Below are 22,034 nucleotides of genomic sequence, written 5' to 3'. Positions count from 1 at the left end.
AAAATAGCGAATTTCATGGCTTTTGGGGAGGGCAGCCCTGTTAAAGATGGTGGTGCTACCGAGGCTACTGCACTGTTTCACCAATGTCCCATATGATATCCTGAAATCTTTTTTCAGGAGGCTGAATGAAAAATGTAGGCGCTTCCGAGGCATTATTCGAGATGCAGAGTAGCATTGCAGAAGCTCCAGAACCTGTACGAGCAGGGTGGGATTAAAGTGACTTTGTCACTAGCCAGTTACAATTTGTGACCAAATGGCTGTCGGATGGTGATTAAAAGGGTGATATGGACAAAGGCACCCTGCAGATCTTGCCCGCATTTATTGTTGAAGGTAGGGAAGAAGATAAGGTGGCGAGCTTGCCGTCTGTTGGGGAAGGTAGAACCATATTCTCCACAGATTCCACTTGTCACACTGTATGGGGAGGAGACACAGATACGGGTAAATGCGCAGAAGTATTGTGAGCCCAAGGGGGTGGCAACGGTGAGAGATAGGATGGAAGAGGGGAAGCCCCTACAGTTTATTGCACTGGCTGCAAATATGGGGTTGCACCTGGGACAGCATCTCACAATCAGCCACCTACTAACTAAAATTAAACGGGCATGGCCGATGGTAGAATGATTACAAGGGGATGAGAAGTTAGAGACGCTTTATGACATTTCAGAGGGTGGGTACGAGATATCGAGAATATACGAGCTGCTGATGAGCAAGAGGGGTTGTGGGATGGAGCAGGTTAGACAGTGTTGGGAGGCAGAATTGCAAAAACAATTGTCGGACGAGATGTGGGACAGAGAAAAAATGCTTACAACAAGAAGGTGTCCAGGAATGCCAGACTACAGCAGATCCAAATGTATGTGACACAGAGCATACCTGACCCCGGGAAGAATAGCGAAGTTCAGCCACACGGCAGCACAGGTCTGCCTGAAGTGCAGGTTAGTTAAAGCAGACCTGGTGCACGTGTTCTGGGCCTGTGCGAAGATTAGGCAATTCTGGGATGAGATAGCCCAAGTGTTGGCGTGTGCGAGTATTACCCTAGACAATGGATCCCCGAAGGCCTGCCTGCTGGGCGGCTTTGCTAGACCCAAGAACATTAGACATTTGAATAAATTGAAAGATCTTGCATACATACTGTCGAAATGCAGGATAGCGATCGGCTGGAAAGTGCACAAGGGGCCTGTGGCAATAGCGTGGTGGGCAGATCTACAGAAATGGGTTAATACAGAGACTATGACCTGGCAAGAAGCAGATAGTCACGACCCGGAACAGAGCAATATGGAGCTGGAGGGTTGGAGACAAATGCTAATGGACATCATGGGTGCTGGGTATGACGATGCTGGTGAGAGGGTAGAGGAGGTAGGGTAAGATGGCAAACGAGCAGGATGTAAGGAACAGTTGCGCAATGTTCATGTTATTAGCTGCAAGTAGGTGGGTGGGAGGAGTTGGGGAAAAGGAGAGGAGACAGATGTTATAGTTTTGTTGTGCAGTTATACATTGATGTGCAAGTCTGTATGTTATGTTAAAATGAAAACAAAAAATAATTTTAAAAAAAGTGGGAACAGTGAGGGCAAGGCAAGTGCGCCTAATGCAGTTTGTTAACGACCAGCACAGTTTTGTACTGAGCAGGAAAGGCATAGAACTTCTCAGATGTACTACTGTTCTAAGGCCCAAACAAGCTTTTCCTCCACTGTAAGGTGTATTACATTAACCAAAATGTACTGCTTCAAGGCCACAAATATACAGTGCTTGAACCCAGGTGCATTGGGTCAGGACACGGATTAGCTTGTACACTGGACACATACATACTGTGCTAGCGCCACAACAAACTCTTCTCAAGTATACTGTGCTAGGCAATAACCCTGTATACACAGAGCCCCTGTTATATGAGAAGAAAACATTACCTACAGGAGGGAGTAGCAAAACTATTCTGGCATCACAGACAATGCAACAAGTATTTTACAACATCTACAGTATTCTGTTGAGTGTAATCTTGTTGAGGAGGTTGCACCTAAGATATTATATGAGTCATTTATAACGCACCTGTACACAGTGTTTATGTTACTTTAAGTCTGACATCATTCGGCGAACTACTGATGTATTGATGACATCTTCCTAAAATGCACAAACACCAACATGCTCATGTGTTGTACTCTTCAAACCAACGCTCAAAGCTCCATGAACAGACCTCTCAAACATGCACCCTTTATGTCTAGGAACACCATTCTACCTTTGCCATGTTATTGCTCTGTTCTTCTCACACCTACCTGAAAGCAGTCAGATATTCCACATCACCAATTGGAGGGTCCACACCACCTGTCCAGGCTACGTTCACATTGTAACCCACTCCCATACCAGCTCCCACCTGAAAATAAGATGACAATTTGTAGATGTCTTGCATTATCATCATATAGCAACCTTTAAGATAGCCTAAATGATCAGGTGCACAAGCATGTGAATTAAGCTTCCTAATCAAGAAGCAAGAATATGCTCATATGTCACAGAGCAAAAGGACATACCCTCACAAACTGGGTTATTTCCCACTTTCACTGAATTGTGTACCACTTTTTTTTACTGCAAACATGCAGATGGTAAGTTGGTGTAAGGCATATACAAGGGCGGGGGTGGGGGAGGTAAGTACTAAGGGGAGAGGCATGGGGCTCGACACCAGGATTTTGTGGCAACAAAAACTGGTAGAATAAGGTCAAAAAGAATCTGCCTAAGTGCAATTTGGGGAAAATATAAATCCATTATTTAAAAAATAAATAGGAAAACAGTCATAGATCCACAAACGGAACTAATTATTTCACATAAAGGACAACGATGTCATGACCTCAGCCTACACATTTTGAAAAATATCAGTTTCTGAGATGGGTCTATATTCAGAAAGACTATTCTCAGTCTGTTAAGCACACTCACTTCATTTCCTTTTCTCATGCAACTGGTTGAAAAGGCTCACCTCCAGTTTACTAATTTCATATCAAATGTAACCAATTAGGCTGGCACTCCTTTGTATGGTTTTAAAAGTCTATGCTAAAAAACAAAAGTTCACCTAATGTTTACTGGGTTAGGTAAGAAATCAATTTTTGGGACTCCTTTTGGCAACTCCGGCAGTGGGCTAGATTGTTTTGCTGAATATTATTGGTGTACAGACTTTTGCCGACAGGGAAACATTTTCCAGCCCTACATTGTGTTTTCGAAATTGGTCCTTTTCTCACCCCATTCCACAGGTCTTTTGTGCAACAGGAACTGTGAAAAGGATTCACTTTCTCAACCATGTACCCCTGCCACTACCCCTCCACCCTTTCCCCACCCCAAACCTTTTCTCCACTCCTTCACCCACCACACCATATTCCACTCGCCCCCCTCTCCTTTACACCCCTCCTCCGCTGATGGCTGGCCCATCCTGTCCCCTTTCACTCTTCAGTTATTCCAGAGAGAAAGTATTGCAATGCATTACTTGCAAAAAATCCTGTTTGGAATACACAGAATGGGCAAATATTCCAAAGTCCCCCTCAATTACGCAACTGCATTTTGGTGTGATGCTCTACGTTGCCTTTATGGCTATCAGGTTGGGAGTAAGCTAACCTGCCCCATTTTGTCCCTGGATGAACTCTCTCAACCAGAAAAGTGGTTGGCTCATAGGAGGGTGGCAGTTGAATACTTCATCCTCGTTGGCACCACTGTGCATTCTGTTTATTGTGCTGGTAGACATTTGCTTCTTGAGGAGTGTTGGGATAGAATTCAATTTTGCAGGGGGTGGGGGGCTGCGGGGGGGTGCGGGTTCGTGTGGTTGATGTCCCTTTTAGTGGACCCTCTAAACATTTTATCACCTCTCCTCCACCACCCACCACTATGTTTTTTAGGATCTTTGGCTGCTTTGTGTTGTCAGAGGCATTTCCTCCTGTAGTCCCCCTAACACTGCAACCATGTTTTAGTGTATGTCCACCAATCTTGGGGTTTATAGCTATCAACTTCAGGTGCCCTGCGACCACATTCACCTTCTGGTGCTGCGTGTTGCATGTGTGTGAAAGCGATCAGAGGACCAATTCCCCACCTCTGTTGTACATATAAAGAAATTAACTTTTACACAATAACTGTGCCACAGGTTTGATCAAAGACTTGTCTGAATTATTTTAATCATATATCTCAACTCCCGTCCCGAGGCACAGCATGGGCGGAAGTGCATAAAGAATATGTAAAAGGCTTAATAGTTACGTCTAAAAGTGACCAACATGGATAATTACTATCAATAGTGACTGACATGGATTTCTAAATGAAAAAGCCAAATGGGAATTTTACTAATTGTATGTTTTTTCATTTTTCTGTTGTCTGATGTGGTTATTTTCATTTGACCTCAACCATCCTCCCCTTCACCACTCTCTCATCTCTGTGACATTGTTATGTTCAACTCATTTTGGTCAATTTTGGTATGACTTGAAATATACATGGATATGTCTAATTGTTTCTGTTTATGAAGTTGTGCGATTTTGAAATAACAATTGCCCAGATTTGGAAAAAGGCACAAGATGTGCCGAAACACGTGTTATCAAAAGGGCACTCCTACGGGAGTTGAGAGATATGATTAAAATAATTCAGACAAGTCTTTGATCAACCCTGTGGTGCAGTTATTGTGTGAAAGTTATTGTTTTAGTATATGTCCAAAGGGAGTCCATATAGCTCGTAGGACAGAAGTGCTTTATAAGCACCCAATTCTGTCCCTACGGAGATTTTATCACCCAACATTGATTTAAAGAGTAGGCTAGTGGCAGCTGTAATGGATTTTTGGCTTCACCATGGGTGCAAGATGATTTACCTCATTAATAGTCCTATGTATCTTTCCGGTAACTTTTGCGGGACTCGTGTATTTTATGTAGTCCAGTTATCTGTGATTTTGGTTTTGGATCCCTCTTCCAGAGGAACAAAGAGGCTGGACATAAATGGCCTTTGTGCACACATGGGCTCACTCTGAGCCCATCCCTGCAACCTCTATCGTGGTTTCGGCTGGTTTAGACCCACCCATAGCCCTAGATAGGGCATAAAACATGCACCCTGTGTGGGTAAATGTTAAAATAGACATCCAGAACGAACCCTGTGGGAAGGTTCTGAGAGGCCAACCTAGTCATTGAACAGAGTTGAACCTTTGTCTAGCCAAACGCCATCAAGGGAACGTGAGCTAAGCAGTAAGACAGACATCAGGAGCTCTGGTGGTGTGAAAATACACTTACCCACACTAAGACAATCAAGTGTTGGAGTCCACTCAAATGAAGAAAAATATACTATTGTATTAGGCCTTAAAACAATAAGCAATCAAAACCTAAGTATATATCACATAAAGCACATAGATATAACATATGTACACAGTTGGCAATCTCAAAGTGAGATTATCTAAACTTTAAACTAAAACACAGTAAAAGCAGTTCAGAAAAGTAAAACAATGACGATGTATCAAGTACAGTGAAAAAACAAAACGTTAAAATAGGAAACCACATTCCCTGCCCTTTAAATAAATGTAAGGCAGACACTCAACTTTAGCTGTCTTCCCTATCAGGCAAGCATTCCTAGCACTCTACAATTCTCTAAGACGGTTCGGGAGTTTTTATTATTCTTATAATCGAGGGGCTCTCTAAAGGCCGTCCTACCTCTTATTGCGAGACCGGTGTTCCTTTTACTAACCCAGGCGCCACTGAACCGTGGTATTGTCACCAGAAATCGGTAACACCTACTATCTACAATCTAGAGGATAACCAAAAGGCTAACATTTTAGTTCTAGACTCCCGCAGGGAACAATGTAGAGGTTCATTACTCTTAAGAGTCCCAAAATGGAAGTTAAGAGCATCTCATCTTTCAGACACTCAAGCACCAGATCCAAGGGTGCCATTTGAGATCTGAGCTGGGATGCCCGAGGATGGCCGGTGGACGTACCCTCTGCTATGCATGAACGAAGAGCAACTGGAACCTGCAATATAGCTGAAAAAAGATACAGGCTTCTACATTCAAGTCCTCCGTCATTTGTCCAGATGACCCATTGAGAAACCTGAATTATAACTGAATTTATTGCAGGTTCTAGTTACTGTTAAGTTCATAGCACAGACTTAACATTAGCGAGTAGACTCCCTTGGAGAACTAAAGAACCCCACCATCACTTAAATAGGATGGCTTAAGTAACCAGACACACTAAAACAAGCTCATCACTTAACACAGGTACATTCTCATGCACTTAACCATTCAAATTGCAAATCAAACTATGCAATATCACAGGATCACTGTAAATCAAAGTTGGAGCTTTACAGCTGATCTGTTTAGGTAGTACAAGAGAACCTGCAAACCAATTGCATCAATTAATTTGCATTCACCTGGTCATTAACACAACTGCAATGTGATAACACCTACCTTGGAGCATAAGCTCAAAAAACGCCATAACACGCACACAATCAGATCTCAACTAACACACTTGGAACACTTGCGCATAATCATTCATCCAACATGCACTGAGCTACCAATCGCCCACATTCAACTTTCTCACAACACACAACGATGACTAGCAGGACATCTAACAGAGGGGTACATTATACATTGACACACTCAAGACAAGGCATAGAACAAGTTACTTTCTTACCTGGTAACGTTCTTTCGATGTGATGGTCCGACGACGTATTCCATATCTATGACATGTAATCACCACAGCTGTGCTGCTTCGGAAACTTTTTTGGGCGTTTGCGTCGATGACGTTGATGCGCCGTCGTCGAGGACCTCCTCCAACGTCATCCGATGTGATAAGTAGGATGCACGATGCCCGTAGCCTTAGTTGTAGTTTTTTTCTCCAGAACGTGTGACATTAGTCAACTGCCAGTCAGACACAAAGCCTTGCGGAACATAAGCTGCAATCGCAAAAGAAATTCTGCAGCGGGGAAGGCAGGGAGGGAGCGATATGCAATACGTCGTCGGACCATCCCATCGAAAGAACGTTACCAGGTAAGAAAGTACCTTGTTCTTCGAGGGGATTGGGTCCTCCGACGTATTCCATATCTATGACAGACTCCCAAAGCAGTACCAGAGCAAGGAGGAGGGAAAGAATTTAGAATCAAAATTTAGAATTGCCAATCAAATAGCAGAGCAAAGGACCGCCTTGCCAAAGGCCAGATCCTGTCCTCGGATGGAATCGAGGGAATAGTGACGTACAAATGAACTCTTCAGACGAGCGCTTAAAGATTGTCAGCGCCGCAAGGTAACCTTTAATGGTACCCACTTGCAAGCCCCTGCGGGCCAAAGAAAGTAAAAAGGACAGAACCATGGGGATGTCGCATGCAAAAGGATCCACATTCTGAACTCTGCACCAGTCGCAGAACTTACGCCAACGGCAAAGGTACAGAGACTTTGTTGCTGGCCGTCGGGCCGAGAGCAACACCTCCATCACGTCTTCAGGGAGGTCCCAATCCTTATACCTCAACCTTTCAGAAGCCAAGCGTGAAGGTTGAGGGATCTGACCTCTGGATGGAGAACCTGACCCCCCCCTCCCGTTAGAGCAGATCAGATCGTCTCGGTAGGGAAGACGACGTGGAGGACAGATGGACAAGTCGAGAAGGTCCGGGTACCACGTCCTCCGAGCCCACGCCGGAGCAATGAGGATAATCCGGGAACCGAACTTCCGTAACCTCCGCAGCACTTGCGGGATGACGGGGACTGGAGGAAACGCGTACAGCAGCGGGAACGACCACTCCACCACGAACGCATCTCCTAAGGCTCCTTTTGGAGGAAATTCCCGCGAGCAGAACCTCTCGCACTTCCGGTTGACACTGGAGGCAAAGAGATCCACTTGAGGGGTCCCCCAAAGGGTGAAGATCTCCAGGAGAATCTCCTGAGCCAACTCCCACTCGTGAGAGATCGTGCTCTGCCTGCTCAGAGCATCCGCCGTCACGTTTTCGTCTCCGGCCAGATGAACTGCCGAGATCGAAACTTCCTGCTGGATGGCCCAGAACTCGAGCTGCATCGCCTCCCTGCACAGAGGAAGTGACCCTGCCCCCACCTTTTTGTTGAGGTAGTGCATGGCCACTGTGTTGTCCGTCAGGATCAGGACATTCTTTCCTCGCACAGTCGGCAGAAAAGCCTTCAGGGCTAGCCTGACGGCCCTCAGCTCCAACAGATTGATATGGAGTCTGGACTCCGACGGAGACCAACGACCACTGACTGTCAGCTCGTTGGCATGAGCTCCCCATCCCGTGAGGGATGCATCCGTCACGATCGTCACCTCCGGCCAGGGAAGCCAAAATGGAGCCCCCTTCATCAAGTTGCCTTCGACGGCCCACTACAGAAGGTCCTGGGCGACCGAGGGCGGCACCTGCACCGGGTCCGACATCCTGCCGGAGGCCTCCGACCATTGCATCTTGAGTGCCCACTGCAAAGATCTCATCCGCAGGCGAGCCTCTGGCACCAGAAGAATGCAGGATGCCATGAGGCCGAGCAACCTCAAGAACTCGAACGCTGAGAGCGTCTGGGCATGCTGAAACTTGTGCACCATCTGCTGAATGTGAAGAGCCCTCACCTGGGGAGGAAAACACTGCCCCAGGGAAGTGTCGAGCACTGCTCCGATGTACTGGAGCCGCTGTGTTGGCGTCAAATGGGACTTCTTTAAATTGAGGGAGAAGCCCAGCCTGTGAAGGGAGTGGCAGGTGACGGACAGATGATCCAGGACTTGCTCGGGAGAGCTCCCCCTGATCAACCAATCGTCCAGGTAGGGGTAGACGTGAATCCCCCCTTGCCTGAGATGCGCTGCTACCACCACCATGAGCTTGGTGAAAACCCTTGGGGCGGAGGTCAATCCGAACGGCAGGACCCGAAACTGAAAGTGCGAGTCGCCAACCGCGAACCTCAGGTACTTCTTGTGCTTGGGATGGATCGGCGCATGGAAGTAAGCATCCTTGAGTTCGAGAGACACCAACCAGTCCTGAAGCTGAAGGGCCTGGAGGACTTGAGAGAGAGTAACCATCTTGAACTTTTCCTTCCTGAGGAGTTTGTTCAAACCGCGCAAGTCCATGATGGGTCTCAATCCCCCGTCTTTCTTTGAAATAAAAAAATAAGGGGAATACCATCCCTTGTTCCTCTCCGCTACAGGCACCAGTTCTATGGCGCCTTTCTCCAGCAGGGCTTGAATTTCCTGCGCAAGGAGCGGATCCAGACTCTGCAAAGAGAGGTTCCCCTGTGGATTGTCGTGAGGCCTCTGCCGAAAGGGAAGACAGTAGCCGTGGGTTATGATCTCCAGAACCCACACATCTGAAGTAATGGCACGCCACTCTACAAGATGCTGCGCCAGCCTTCCCCCAACCGGCGAACCATGGGACATGGCCTCATGACTGAGTGGTAGCGGCTGCGGCGTTACCTGAGGGCAAAGAGGCAACTGCCCGAGCGGCCTTGGCACCACGGGTACCCTGTCGTCCACCTCTGGTACCCCTGCGCTGGCCTCTTTGACTGCCAGCTCCTCTCGCTTTACTGAAGGACGAGTAATAGCGGAAGGAACCACCCCTCCATTGCTGTCCCCTAGGACGAAAAGGCGGAGGTTGGCGAACTGCAGCGCCCAACAACTTTGCTGCAGCTTTGGAGGTCTGCAACCTCTCAAGGCTCTCGTCAGCCTTGCTGCCAAAAAGGTGTTCACCGTCAAAGGGCATGTTGAGGAGCCGGGACTGCACATCAGGAGCAAACCCCGACTTCCGCAACCACGCAAACCTGTGTATCACGGTGCTCGCCGCCATGGACCTGCTGACGCATTCAGCCATGTCCAAACCCGACTGAACGGACTCACACATGGCATCCTTACCATCCTGGACCATAGCAAGGAAACCATCCCGTTCGTCCCCTTCGGGAATATGTTCAGCCGCTAACGCAACACAGTTCCACAGAGTGTGTGTGAAACGAGACAAGGCACAAATGGAGTTGGCCGCCTGAAGCGCCATACCACCAGAAGAAAACACTTTCTTCGCCCAGCCATCAAAACGTTTGTCGTCCCTATCAGGAGGGATGGTCGGGTACGACGCCTGCTTTGCCGGGGCCATAGCCGCCTGCACCACCAAACTCTCTGGAGTGGGGTGCCTGGTCAAGTAGCAGGGGTCGCTACTGGCTGGACGGTATTTTCGCGACAAGGACCTGCCCACCGCCGGGAGACTCTCCAGAGCAGTCCAAGCCGCCGCCACCCTTCTCTGTAGAGCCATATGAAACGAAAGTACCGGGTCAGTTGGGGGACCAACATCATGGATGTCCGTGAGATCATCCTGCACAAACTCCCCTGGGGGAGGAGACCATCCCAAGTACTCGGAAACCCTAGCCATAAGGCGCCGGTACGAGGAATCGGCATGAGAGCCAGGCTCAGGCCTACAAAACTCTACCTCCGGAGAGGTGTCCAGTCCACTGGCATCATGCAGTGACTGCCTCAAATCGTCAAACTGACTATGGCCCAAGACCATTTCATCTGGACCTGACTAGGAACCAGGCCATCAGAATCCTCATCCACCTCCGAAATATATTCCAGGTGGCGAAAAGAAGGCACCCGAGAGTGCTTGCTCTTAACCAGAGCCTTCCTAAGGGGTTCCCCCGTGCCACGGGGCACCTCCGACACCCCGGCCTCGAAAGGTGTCGAGGGCGTCAAGTGAATCGGCGCCGAGAGAACAGGCATCGGCGCCGAGAGGATCGGCGTCGAGTAAATCGGCGTCGACGTCAGATGCAGCGCCGCCAGCATCAACGGCGTCGACACAGTCCTCGAAGCCGGAGCTCCGAGCGTGTCCTTCGACGACCTGAGCGTCGACAGCTTCGACGACTTCCTCGGAGCCGGAGCCTCGAGAAAGCCTGTCGACGCCCTCGACGCCTCAGGCTTCGATGTCTTCCTCGAAGACATCACAGGTGCAAACGGTCTCGAACGCGTCGAGGACCGGGACCTGGAACGGGTACGTCGAGAACGAGTCCCCTTGTCCGAACGGGACCTCTCCCGTGACTCGTGCCGACCACTCTTGCGAGTGGTGTCTCTCGACCTCTCACGGCCGACCCCACTCGGGGGCGTGGACGGCTTAGTACCCTGCGACTCAAGAATCGCCAGCATTTTCTTCTCGAAGGAAGCCCATTCCTCTGGCGTCGCACGGCTGGTGGGGTAAGCGACGTGCTGGGCAGAGTCCTCAGAAGAGGACCTGGAAGTCGACCGCTGTCGGCGCTTCCGAGAATGCCTCGAAGAGGCCGAGGAGTGGCGAGACCGACTCCTAGAAGGAGACCCACGAGACTTCCGACGATGACGCGGAGAGTCGCCTCTCGAATCATCTGTCGAAAGCCCCGCGGACTTCGACTTCCGGGGCTTGGACACCCGACCTACCGACAACTTCTTCTTACGTTCCCGTAAGGCCTTGGACGTGAGCGACTGGCAGTCGATACAGTCATCCGTGTCGTGGGCCTCCCCGAGGCACCAGAGGCAGGCGTCGCGCGAGTCCGTCACCGACATCTTGGACCCACACTCCCCGCACTTCTTGAAGCCCGGACGCAGGGTCGAAGACGAAGTAGAAGACATCTTCACACGAAGGATTTTCTCACAAAACCGAACAGGTTCGAAGAACCGAGAAGAACAGAACTCCAAAGAGTCGAGGTGTAACCGAGATTCACGAAGCAACTCGTTCGCGGAAAAAACGGAACTGAGGCTACGGGCATCGTGCGTCCTACTTATCACATCGGATGACGTCGGAGGAGGTCCTCGACGGCGGCGCATCGACGTCATCGACGCAGGACACAGAAAAAAGTTTCCGAAGCAGCACAGCTGTGGTGATTACATGTCATAGATATGGAATACGTCGGAGGACCCAATCCCCTCGAAACACACATTCTTCCCTTATATTGAGGACAGGTGAGACGACACATACTTTGATTCAGCGCAGGAACAGAAGAGAGAAGGTAATGTGTTGTCTTGTCTGTTTCTCTGTCCTTGCATTCACCCCCCACCCTTTCATCTTACTCTTTCTGTCCACACACTACAACCTCATTCTTTTCTCTACTACTCCACGTTACTACCCCTCTCCACTATTTGACTATTCTCTTCTCCACCCACAACTTCGCTCAGTCACCCTCCTTTCACTTTCCAGTCACCTTATCAATCACTACCTATTCTCCCCTACTAGTCTCACTCGCAAGCACACACACCCCTTTCGCCACCTTTCACGCTTAATGAAACCCAAGTTCCAGTTTCCCCCACCAACCAATACCTCACGTTATACTGTATGTCAGTAAGTCTTCTTGACACTCCTCTGCACTGTCCTTATTCTGCTTTTGGTGTTCCTGTTTATCTTCTGAACTCACCTAAAACAATCCACACTTTTCTGCTCCTCTTTTACCACCCCAATGGCTCTCGCCCTCAGCTGGTTCCCCGAGAAAGCCACTGCGTTTCCTTTACCAATGGGAGGTGTAACCGAAAATTCAAAAGGGGTCTCAAACCCTGACCCTTTTTCGCACAATCGTCTGCCAGTTTGAGGAAATGGCAGCCCGCAATAGCAAATGTTCCAATTTGAGGGAGTCCTTCCTGGCTGTTGGGAAATGCTGGTTTTGCACAAATGCTGCTGTGCGGCTCCCACACAGGTTGAGAATGCTGCCCATTTAAGCATGGTTCTACGAGTCTCAGTGGGCATTTCACGCCATGACTCTCGCCATGACTCTCGCTGGCGCGGTGCTGTTGCTGGTTGATCTGCCTTGGCCGGTGGAACAGTCAGACCCACTCAGCTCTTGCATTGATTCTTTTTCGGCAGTGGGGCACACAGCAGCCTGCTACATTCAGTTTGCTGCATGGTCATCTCTGATTTTCGCTCAGTCGACTCTCTCCCTCTCTGGTCATGCGCTGGCTGCTCTAGTGCACCAGCCCTGCTGGTATAGTGGGCTCTGTGAGACGCAAAAAAAAACCGTGAGCAGTATGGTGCCATGTAGGCATGGGGTGAGAGTGGTACTCTTAGCAAATAGGCACAGGGGCAAGGGGTAGGGGACTGGGGCTCTCCCAATGCTCATGCTCCACCTCTGGGGTAGAGTTAGGAAAGATTTCTCTTTAGGCAACTTTCCTTCCATATTCTATGAACCCCCAACATTTCTGCTTTTGTTTTTGAACCTGTCCTGACTTTTTACACAGAAGTGAAGTTTCATCTTCACTCCCCTAGCCTTTCGCTAATTTTTGTCATGGTGGAAACTCATCAGTCCTTCATATTATCAGTACTGGGAAACTAGGTTTCCCCTTTTTCTCTTTTTGCTAACTTTTTGACAGTGCATATTGCATCTTACAATGCAGTCCAGTGTAGATGCGATACATTTTTTTCCCTTGGGGTGTTTGGTTACTTTTATATGTGCCTAAATACAAGCGGATGACAGCAGATACTCTTTTACCATTTTTGCATTATTTGTAGTGTGCACACTCACGTTTACCATGTTTGGCTATTAAACAGGGCTTTTTCAGGTCTTCTCAGGTCAGGAAATCCCTTATATGGTCATGCATTTACCCATAAAAGCTGCCGCTTTAGCAGGCTCCACATCTGGGGCGCCTGAAAGTCTAGGTGTGGGGCATGAGTGAAACTCGCAGTGATCCCATACTTACCATTGGTGGGCGTGGACTTTTCCAGCCAGGATTTAGGAAAAGAGGACTTCTGCAGCCATTTCTTCAGATCAGCATTGGAGCCAAGTATGACTGAAGAGCAGCTGACTGAAGATCCGTGGATGACTCCCTAAGAGGCCCGGCATTCCCTTCCTGCATTTGGTGAAGCCTTGCTGGAATACTTTATTTGCAAAGGCCCTGAACGGTGCTTCAACCCTTGGACTGGTGGGACCAACCTCAGCACATTCAAAGATCTAGCCGTCCTGAGCCTACGGGAGTGACCCTGGACCACCCAGTGGACTGACCAGCTCTAGAGTGGGCTACCCTGGTAGAATTGGTTCCGTTACACATTAGTCGCCGAGCATTCGGTGGTCGCCAGCAAGTGCCACAAGTCACATTCCTGCCAAGTTTCAGCTTCAAGGGATTCTGCTCTGTGAGGTCGTCTTTGACCGCGACTGCAGAGACGCATGCCATCGTCGCTGTCCGATGACCATCAGTGGAAGTTGCTTGCCTGTGTCCTGTGAGGTGTCCAGAAGAGTCCTGTAGCAGTGAATCCTGCTTGCCGTCTTCACCAGTGGTTGTATCCTTCACCATCAGCCGACCAGAGAAATCCTCAGCCGCACAACCTTTAGACATCCTGCACCAGAACAAAGAGCTGGAAAACCAACCTAAAGTGAACCCCAGCCAAACCATCTAGTCACGTGGGAAACTCCGAGTCAGTCAGAAAGTAATTTCTCCTCCTGTTCTTCTTAGAAGAATCTTTTTTGTTTTTCTTTCTCTTCCCTTCTCTCCTTACTTTCTCTCCGTCTGCTCTTCCTTTTCTTCGCCTTTTCTGCTTTTTAAGTTTGTTGTAAAAGTTGTACAAATATACGGTTATGTTATCTAAATGATGTTTATCGGTTAGTTTGTGTTACTGTTTTTTTTGTTGTTTCTTTTTTGGTATATTACAAAATTTCAATAAAGAAAGTATACAACAAAAAAAAGGAATAATCTTTGGTTATTCCATTCTATAGCCTTTTGCTAGTCTGATCTAAAAGTTTGTATATAAAAAGATACAAATATAATTTTACTGACCTGTAATGTTGAATATCTTCTGGAACATTTCACCACCACAAGAACTCTTCCTAAATCAGCCCCCTCTCTAAGAAGAAGCTTTGTGAATTTTGGGCAGAAGGCCCCATTCATCATCGGCATTGGACTTAAAGTTAAGGCATAATTCTTGTAAACTGGTTCCATTCTACTGCATCACTTCTTACCTTCTTTTAGTTGTCTAAATTACTGTATGCATTAATACAAAACTAAAAGGTGAGTGTATATAGGTTTGGTAATTGGGTATTGTGTGATATTACTACCTGCTTATTTCATTACTTAGTGTGTGTTTTGGGCCTATAATAAATATCGTATTTTTGTAAATGCCCGTCTAAATTGAGTTATTGTGTGCACCACTGTGTGGACTCATTGTGGATACTTGACTCCACTCACTGTCTCCTCAGACTAAGTCTTGGCCGCCCCTCAATGCTTAGCTTGATTGGGTTTGGCTAAACTCACAGTTCCCCTGTTCACCATAAGGAATATGTCACTTACCTGTAACACCCGGTTCTCCAGCATTGGTATCTTTCCTAGATTCACATGCTGTGAATATTCCCTGTCGTCAGGCTGAGAATCCTCGGTAACATACTTAAACTGAAAACTTTCAGTCACTTTTGTGCTCTCAGTCATTCTAGGACATACCATTCACAGCCAATAGTAGCTCTTCGCCTGTTGGCCATCTTCAGATTTGGCAGTGCACGCGAGTGGCAGTAACACCCAAAAGACCAGCTGTGGAGGGTCGCATGAGAATCTATGCCGACAACACTCTGGTCTGCCTCCCCATCTCTGGCTCATACGAAAAGACACTGCACAAGACCTATGCAACCATCCAAGCCTGGATGGCAGCCAACGGGGTCTGCCTCAATGGGGACAAAATCAAAATCCTCCTAGTCGGCCCCAAGGAAACCCTTAAACTTAATAAGCAATACAGCGCCTTCACTGATGGCAACACACTAATCACTCTCTCTCCCTCAGTAAAGGCTCTGGGGGTGTACTTCGACTCTACACACTCCATGACACTCCAAGTAAGCGCCATTGCCTCCTTGTCCTCATTCACAATGAAATTGATCAATACAGTTAAACCCTACCTGTCTACGCAGAACTGTCTCAATAGCCAGAGCCACCATTGGGGCAAAACATGTGTACTTCAACGTTCTTTTTGCAGGCACCTATGCCAAAAACCTCAACAGACTTCAAATTATTTAAAATAATACGCTCAGAGCTGCCCTCAACATTTCCAAAAGGGAGCAGATCTCCCATGCCAGGCGTGCTGCACACTGGCTCCCCTTCAAAGACCGCATCATATTCAAGACCTTAGCCATTACCCATAAGTGCCTCTCTCGCACAGCCCCTCCTTATCTGGCAGAGAAAGTAGTCAGAGCCAGCTCGTCCCGAGCCAAACGATCACACTACTCTAACCAGCTGAACATCCCCACCTTCAAAAGGGCCAAAACGGGCAGCTCCAGCTTCCCATTCATAGCTCCAAAACAATGCAATGCCCTCCCAAATACCCTAAGGAATGAGAACTTTAATGTCCTTCCGCAAAGCCCTCAAAACGAGGCTCTTTAACTAGTTCACAATACACCCCTGGGTACACCCAGATATCTATGTCCATGAAGTTATTAGTTGTATACAGTTCCCCTGTAACCTCTGAACCGTAAAGCCCCCCACCAATTGTAACATTGCACGTTTAACTACCACCCGTCTGGTACTAGGTTCATTGTAACCACGAACCACAGACAAGCTGTCTTTCTATGCTGCATTTCCTTCGGTCTCTTGTAACTAAGTAAGCCTTGTGTGTAACAGCGCCACAATGGCAGAGGGCTGCTTTGTGTGCTTTATAAATGTAAAAAATAAAAATCAAATACCAATGCTGGAGAACCGGAGTTACAGGTAAGTAACAAATTCCTTTTGCAGTATTGAATCTTTCATAGGTTCACATGCAGAGAATAGATTTTTATTTACATGATTTCGTTTGGTACAGACTTTTCATAAAGAAAACAATGAATCATCAACATTCCATTCCATGATGGCCTACTCCTAAAAGGAATGTCTTTGAAATCATACATTTAAAATACATGTTCATTCATCCTTATTCTCAATCATTTTGAGAATTTCTTCCATAAGTTTACATGCAGCAATTGTCAAGGCCCGATTGTATCCAACAATGAATTTGGACCACCAATCGTCTAGTGAAGATGTTTTTAAATTTTTAAGAAATGCTGCCAAAAAGTGTGTGCGAGGATAGTAAGAGCCGTGCATTGTAAATATAAATGCTTTACGGTCTCAGTGTGATTCCTATTTTGGCAGAAGCGGCAGTGGCTCTCAGATTTAGGTACTTGGTGGTGTGCCGATAAAACCCCTCTCGTCAGTAAAATATTTAAACATAGTGTCATGAATAGATCGCTTAATTTAGAGCTCGGGAATTTAACTAGATAAGCTGGGATTTGACAACTAGAGCTTCACTCGTGTAACAATGGAATTGCCAGTTTATATGTGGACCGTAGATCTTGTTTATCAATTCAAATCATGTCTTTGGATGGCCTTTTTCACCTTTTCTGGGTTCGTTATTAGCAAATCTTCAGTACGTTCCAGATGTTTCAGCCAGCTGTGACAAGTGTTTCCACTTCATGTACATCCAATCGAGTTTGTTGGTAAGATTGGAAAGTAAGATTTGAAAGGGTAATAGATCAGACATAATTGCACTTACGATAGAGCGATAAAGATTTCCATAGTATAATTGATTGTATTGACTGTAGTCCGATTTCAAATCGTACTGCTGTGATCGGAATACTCATGGGGAGTTGTAGTACTTGTTTTCCAGAACGCACCATCTATGATGTTCCAAAAGTTGCATGATAAATTCAGTGTTGATTCAGCGCCTTAAGTGACATTGGGCACAACCTTTTGTTTGTAGAAGGTAATGATGGGTGTTACGGCAAACTTGCAGTATTTGTTTTTTAGTACAAGTGCCAATGCAGTCAGTGCTTTGTTCTTTCATCTAATTGCAGACATCCAGCCACTCTCATCCAAAATGCAGATGATGTAGGCACCTAAGTAGGTCACTGACTGAACTCGGCCCAATTCTTGATTCCCCCATGTTAGGAGGAATTCTCAGAAAGGTGTCAATTCCCTTCTATCCTGGAGAACTCAAGCTCTTTTGCTGGACTTTAGGACTTTTAATTTCTAACCTGGAGAGAGTGAGATCTTTTTCCCCACCCTCTCATGTATTTTTCTGTGATTTGGTCTCAATGTTTCTTTTGACTTTGGAGTCTGACAAACTACATAGGCATCATCTTTATTGTGACACAAAGCACCTTCAGTCAGTGGAGTGGGACAGGGAAGTCTCTTAGATTTTCCAAAGGTTTAAATACCTTCGCTTGGTGAAATTACTGTTTCCAAGAGCAGTGAAGTGAAATTGACTTTAATTGCGTTAGGGTGCTGGAGGGGTTACTTAGTATCCCTTTTGTCTAGTTTCTCATGTGATATTTTTATGTTACCCTTTCTACAATTAATGACTGGTGGGAGTGGTTTACTTTTCACTACCATTGTGTGTTTTTACCACGGATTGCATACGCAGCTGCAGTAAGGCTACCCCTGGGTGCCCATTTTGTCAAAATGGCCCTGGTCTTGTTTTTTCGCCATTTCCTGTTGAAAAGGTCCTTCTTGAGATTTACTCTGCGCTCCAAACCAGGTTTGGTCCCTGTGTTCGTTTTGTCTTTGGCGGTATTCATAAGTGAAGCCCGCCTCTGGCTCCAGCATGTCTGGCAGGGGCAGGAAGTGAGGTAGGTGCCCAAAACTCCCTGTGTTTAATCCCCTGGGTTACAGGAATGCACCCAAAGGTGATTGGCCGGCTGGCTGTCCTTGGAGGACAGCCACCCTGCTGTGTGATTGACAGCTAGGCTGGAATGGATGGGAGAAACCTGCATAAAAGGTGAGGCTATTTGGCTTGGAAGGCAGAGTCGACCACTGGACGAAGAAATCCGAAGATGAACTTGGAAGAGACTCCTGCTGCAGCTCCTCGACCATTGGTTTACACGTCGAAGCCCTGCTGCTGTGCTGAAGCTCTGAATCCGCCTCGACTAGAGAAGCCCTGCAAGGACGACTTCTCCCCTTGGGTTGGTGGGACCAATCAACCCCAAAGTGAACTCGATTGGACATCCTCTTGGAGCTGCCTGTACTTCCACTGCTGCTGGAACCGAAGTGCCAGGGAGAGGAACACCAGATCGAATGCATCGCTTTTAAGTCGGACCCGAGCGCCAGGAAGATCCTACGGACTTCCCTGAAGCAGGACTGACCAAGCCTGAACCGCCTCAACAGAGTGCTGGACCCCAGATGCGAGGAAAGTCTGAAGTGGTATCCGAGAACTGCGGTTTTGCTATTTGCTACAGATGCGAGGAGCTGAAACCACAGAGTGCCGCTGAATTGAAGTTTGCTCATTGCCGCGGCCGACCTTCCCATTGCAGTGCAGGAGTCCCCAGACGTCCTCCCTCTTGTCCCCACGACTGAGGCTCAGGAACAACAGGATCTGCAGAGCTGTACAGGAACAGAAGCCAGCTGGAACCATTTCTTCTAACCAAGGTACTGTAAACCTAAGAGGACTTACCTCTTGTTGTGTAGCCGTGCTTGATCTCAGTTGAGACTTGTCTTGGTTGCCAGAACAGAGTTGCTTGCAGCTTTGCCCCTCACAAGCCTCCCAGCTTGTGGCCCTTCAAGCAAATCGTATTTCTACAAACCTTTCTAAAAACATTGTGCAATAATTTTACTTACTTCCAAAGAAGACCTTCAGCTCCCCTGGACTTTGTTCAACTAACTTTGACTGTCCTGGCACCCTGAGAGACTCTTCTTACCTCTGGCTTTGTGCTTTTACCTTTCCTCCAGGAAGAACAAGTTACTTCTTACCTGGTAACGTTCTTTCGATGGGATGGTCCTCCGACGTATTCCTTATCATGATAGATCATCTCCAGCTTGCTGGCCTCTGAAATGTTTTTCAGTAGAGGGCGCTGCGCGGCGACGACCCTCGAGCCGATGTCCCTCGACAGCCTCCGTATCGGCGCCGACGTCATCATGCGTATAAATAGACTCACGCAGCGTCCGTTGCTCAGTTCCGTGTTGACGTTTAACAGTTGCTTTACATGAATTGGTTACTGACCCTGAAGAAGCGTAAGCTGTAATCACAAGGGAAGTTTTTACTGAGGGGATGGATGGGAGGGGCGATAAGGAATACGTCGGAAGAACATCCCATCGAAAGAAAGTTACCAGGTAAGAAGTAACTTGTTCTTCGAAGGGATTGTGTACTCCGACGTATTCATTATCTTGATAGACTCTCATAGCAGTGGTGTGTAACTGGAGGTGCGAGTAAAATTGCCATGTTTCCCTTCAAAAATGAACAGAGTGCAACACAGCTTTGCCAAATCTAGTCTCTTGGCTAGAGGAGGAATCCAGGTTGTAAAATGTTGTGAAGGTATGTGCAGACGACCATGTGGCAGCCGCACATATGTCTCTAATCGGAACCCCTCTTTGGAGGGCCGAAGAGGCTGCGATACCCCTTGTTGAATGAGCCCTAAGATTTTGAGGAGGCTCTTTCTCTGCCAGTTTGTAACATTCCAGAATGGCCAAAATAATCCATCTGGAAATGGTCTGTTTTGTTATCGGTAATCCCAATTTGTGCCCTGAGTAACCTACGAACAGTTGGTCTGCTTGCCTAATCCTAGCAAGTCTGCTGAAGTAAAAGCTCAAAGCCCGCCTTGGGTCCAGCCTATGTAGCCTTTCTTCCTCTTTCCCCGGATGGGGAGGAGGATAGAATGAAGGTAAGGTAATCTTCTGAGTGATGTGGAATTCAGAAACCACCTTTGGGAGGAAATTAGGCTTCACTTGTAGGACAACGTTGTCTTTATGAAAAATTGTATGAGGGGGGTTCACAAGATAGAGCTTGTAATTCGCTCACCTTCCTAGCAGATGTCAATGCCACTAATAAACCAGTTTTAAGGGTGAAAAATGTTAGCGAACAAGAGTGGAGTGTTTCAAAAGGAGTACCCATCAGGAAATTTAAGACTAAATTTAAGTCCCATAAGGGAACTTGGAATGGTCTTGGAGGATAGACATTGGTTAATCCCTTCAGAAATTGTATTACTAAGGGTAACTTGAAATACAATGGTTCCTCTGCAGTGCGCTTGAAGATCGATAACGCCGCGAGATTGCCCTTGATAGTGCCAACCTGAAGGCCCGAATTTGCAAAATAGAGTAGAAAAGATAACACCGTTGGTGTACCACATGAAAAGGGATCGATATTCTTTTCTCTACACCAGCTGCAAAATTTGTTCCAACGGCAGCGGTATAAAGTCTTTGTTGCTGGCCTTCTGGCCGAAAGCAACACCTCCATGACGTCATCTGGGATGTCCCAATCCTTGTATCTCAACCTTTCATATACCAAGCGTGAAGGTTGAGAGTTCTGATGTCTGGATGGAGAACCTGACCTCCCTTCTGCGAGAGAAGATTCCCCTTGAGTGAAAGACGAATTGGAGGGCAGATGGACGTGTCCAGAAGGTCCGGGTAACACGTTCTCCTGACCCAGTCCGGGGCTATTAGGATCATGGCTTTCCGGAACCTGGGACTGGAGGAAACGCGTACAGAAGTGGAAACTCCCAGTCCACTACGAACGCGTCCCCTAGAGCTCCTCTCGGGGGAAATTCCCTTGAACAAAACTGATCGCACTTCCTGTTGATGCTGGTGGCGAACAGATCCACTTGAGGGGTTCCCCAAAGGGTGAAGATCTGTTGAAGGACTTCCTGAGCTAGTTCCCACTCATGGGAGACTGTGCTCTGCCTGCTCAGAGCGTCCGCCGTCAAGTTTTTCTCTCTGGCTAAGTGAACTGCCGATAGAGAGATTCCTTCTTGGATTGCCCAAACCCAGAGCTGAATCGCCGCTCTTCACAGAGGCAGTGATCCTAGGCCTCCTCTTTTGTTGAGGTAGTGCATGGCCACTGTGTTGTCCGTCATTATCAGGACATTTTTCCCCTGTACAGATGGCAGAAAAGCCTTCAGCGCTAGTCTGATTGCTCTCAGCTCTAACAAGTTGATATGTAGTCTGGACACCGATGGAGACCAACGACCGCTGATGGTCAAGTCGTTGGCATGGGCTCCCCACCCCTTGAGTGAGGCATCTGTGACTACTGTTATCTCCGGCCATGGTTGCCAAAACAGCTCTCCTTTCAAAATGTTCTCCTGACAGGCCCATCACTGAAAGTCTCGAGCCACCTTGTCCGGAACCTGAAGGAGATCTGTCATTCTCCCTGAGAATTGCGACTACTGAGTTCTTAGTGCCCACTGAAGAGATCTCAATCTCAGGCGAGCCTCTGGCACAAGGA

The 22,034-nt window shown here is 47.5% G+C and overlaps 1 protein-coding gene across 10 annotated transcripts in view; it reads right to left on the bottom strand.

Moving 5' to 3' along the window:
- The window catches only part of HDAC5 (histone deacetylase 5), a 2,156,790-nt gene that overhangs the window by 169,283 nt on the left and 1,965,473 nt on the right, over positions 1–22,034 (bottom strand). For all 10 annotated transcript variants that reach the window (XM_069634322.1, XM_069634324.1, XM_069634323.1 and 7 more), the window contains one exon: positions 2,259–2,356. In XM_069634322.1, the coding sequence (XP_069490423.1) occupies positions 2,259–2,356 (98 nt within the window). The remainder of the gene's footprint in view (positions 1–2,258; positions 2,357–22,034) is intronic.

The sequence above is a fragment of the Ambystoma mexicanum genome, chromosome 13, assembly GCF_040938575.1.
Source record: "Ambystoma mexicanum isolate Mex_15411 chromosome 13, UKY_AmexF1_1, whole genome shotgun sequence".
Classification (NCBI taxonomy): domain Eukaryota; kingdom Metazoa; phylum Chordata; class Amphibia; order Caudata; family Ambystomatidae; genus Ambystoma; species Ambystoma mexicanum.
Note: the sequence above shows the minus strand (reverse complement) of the source record. Positions and strands in the feature narration are given on the sequence as shown.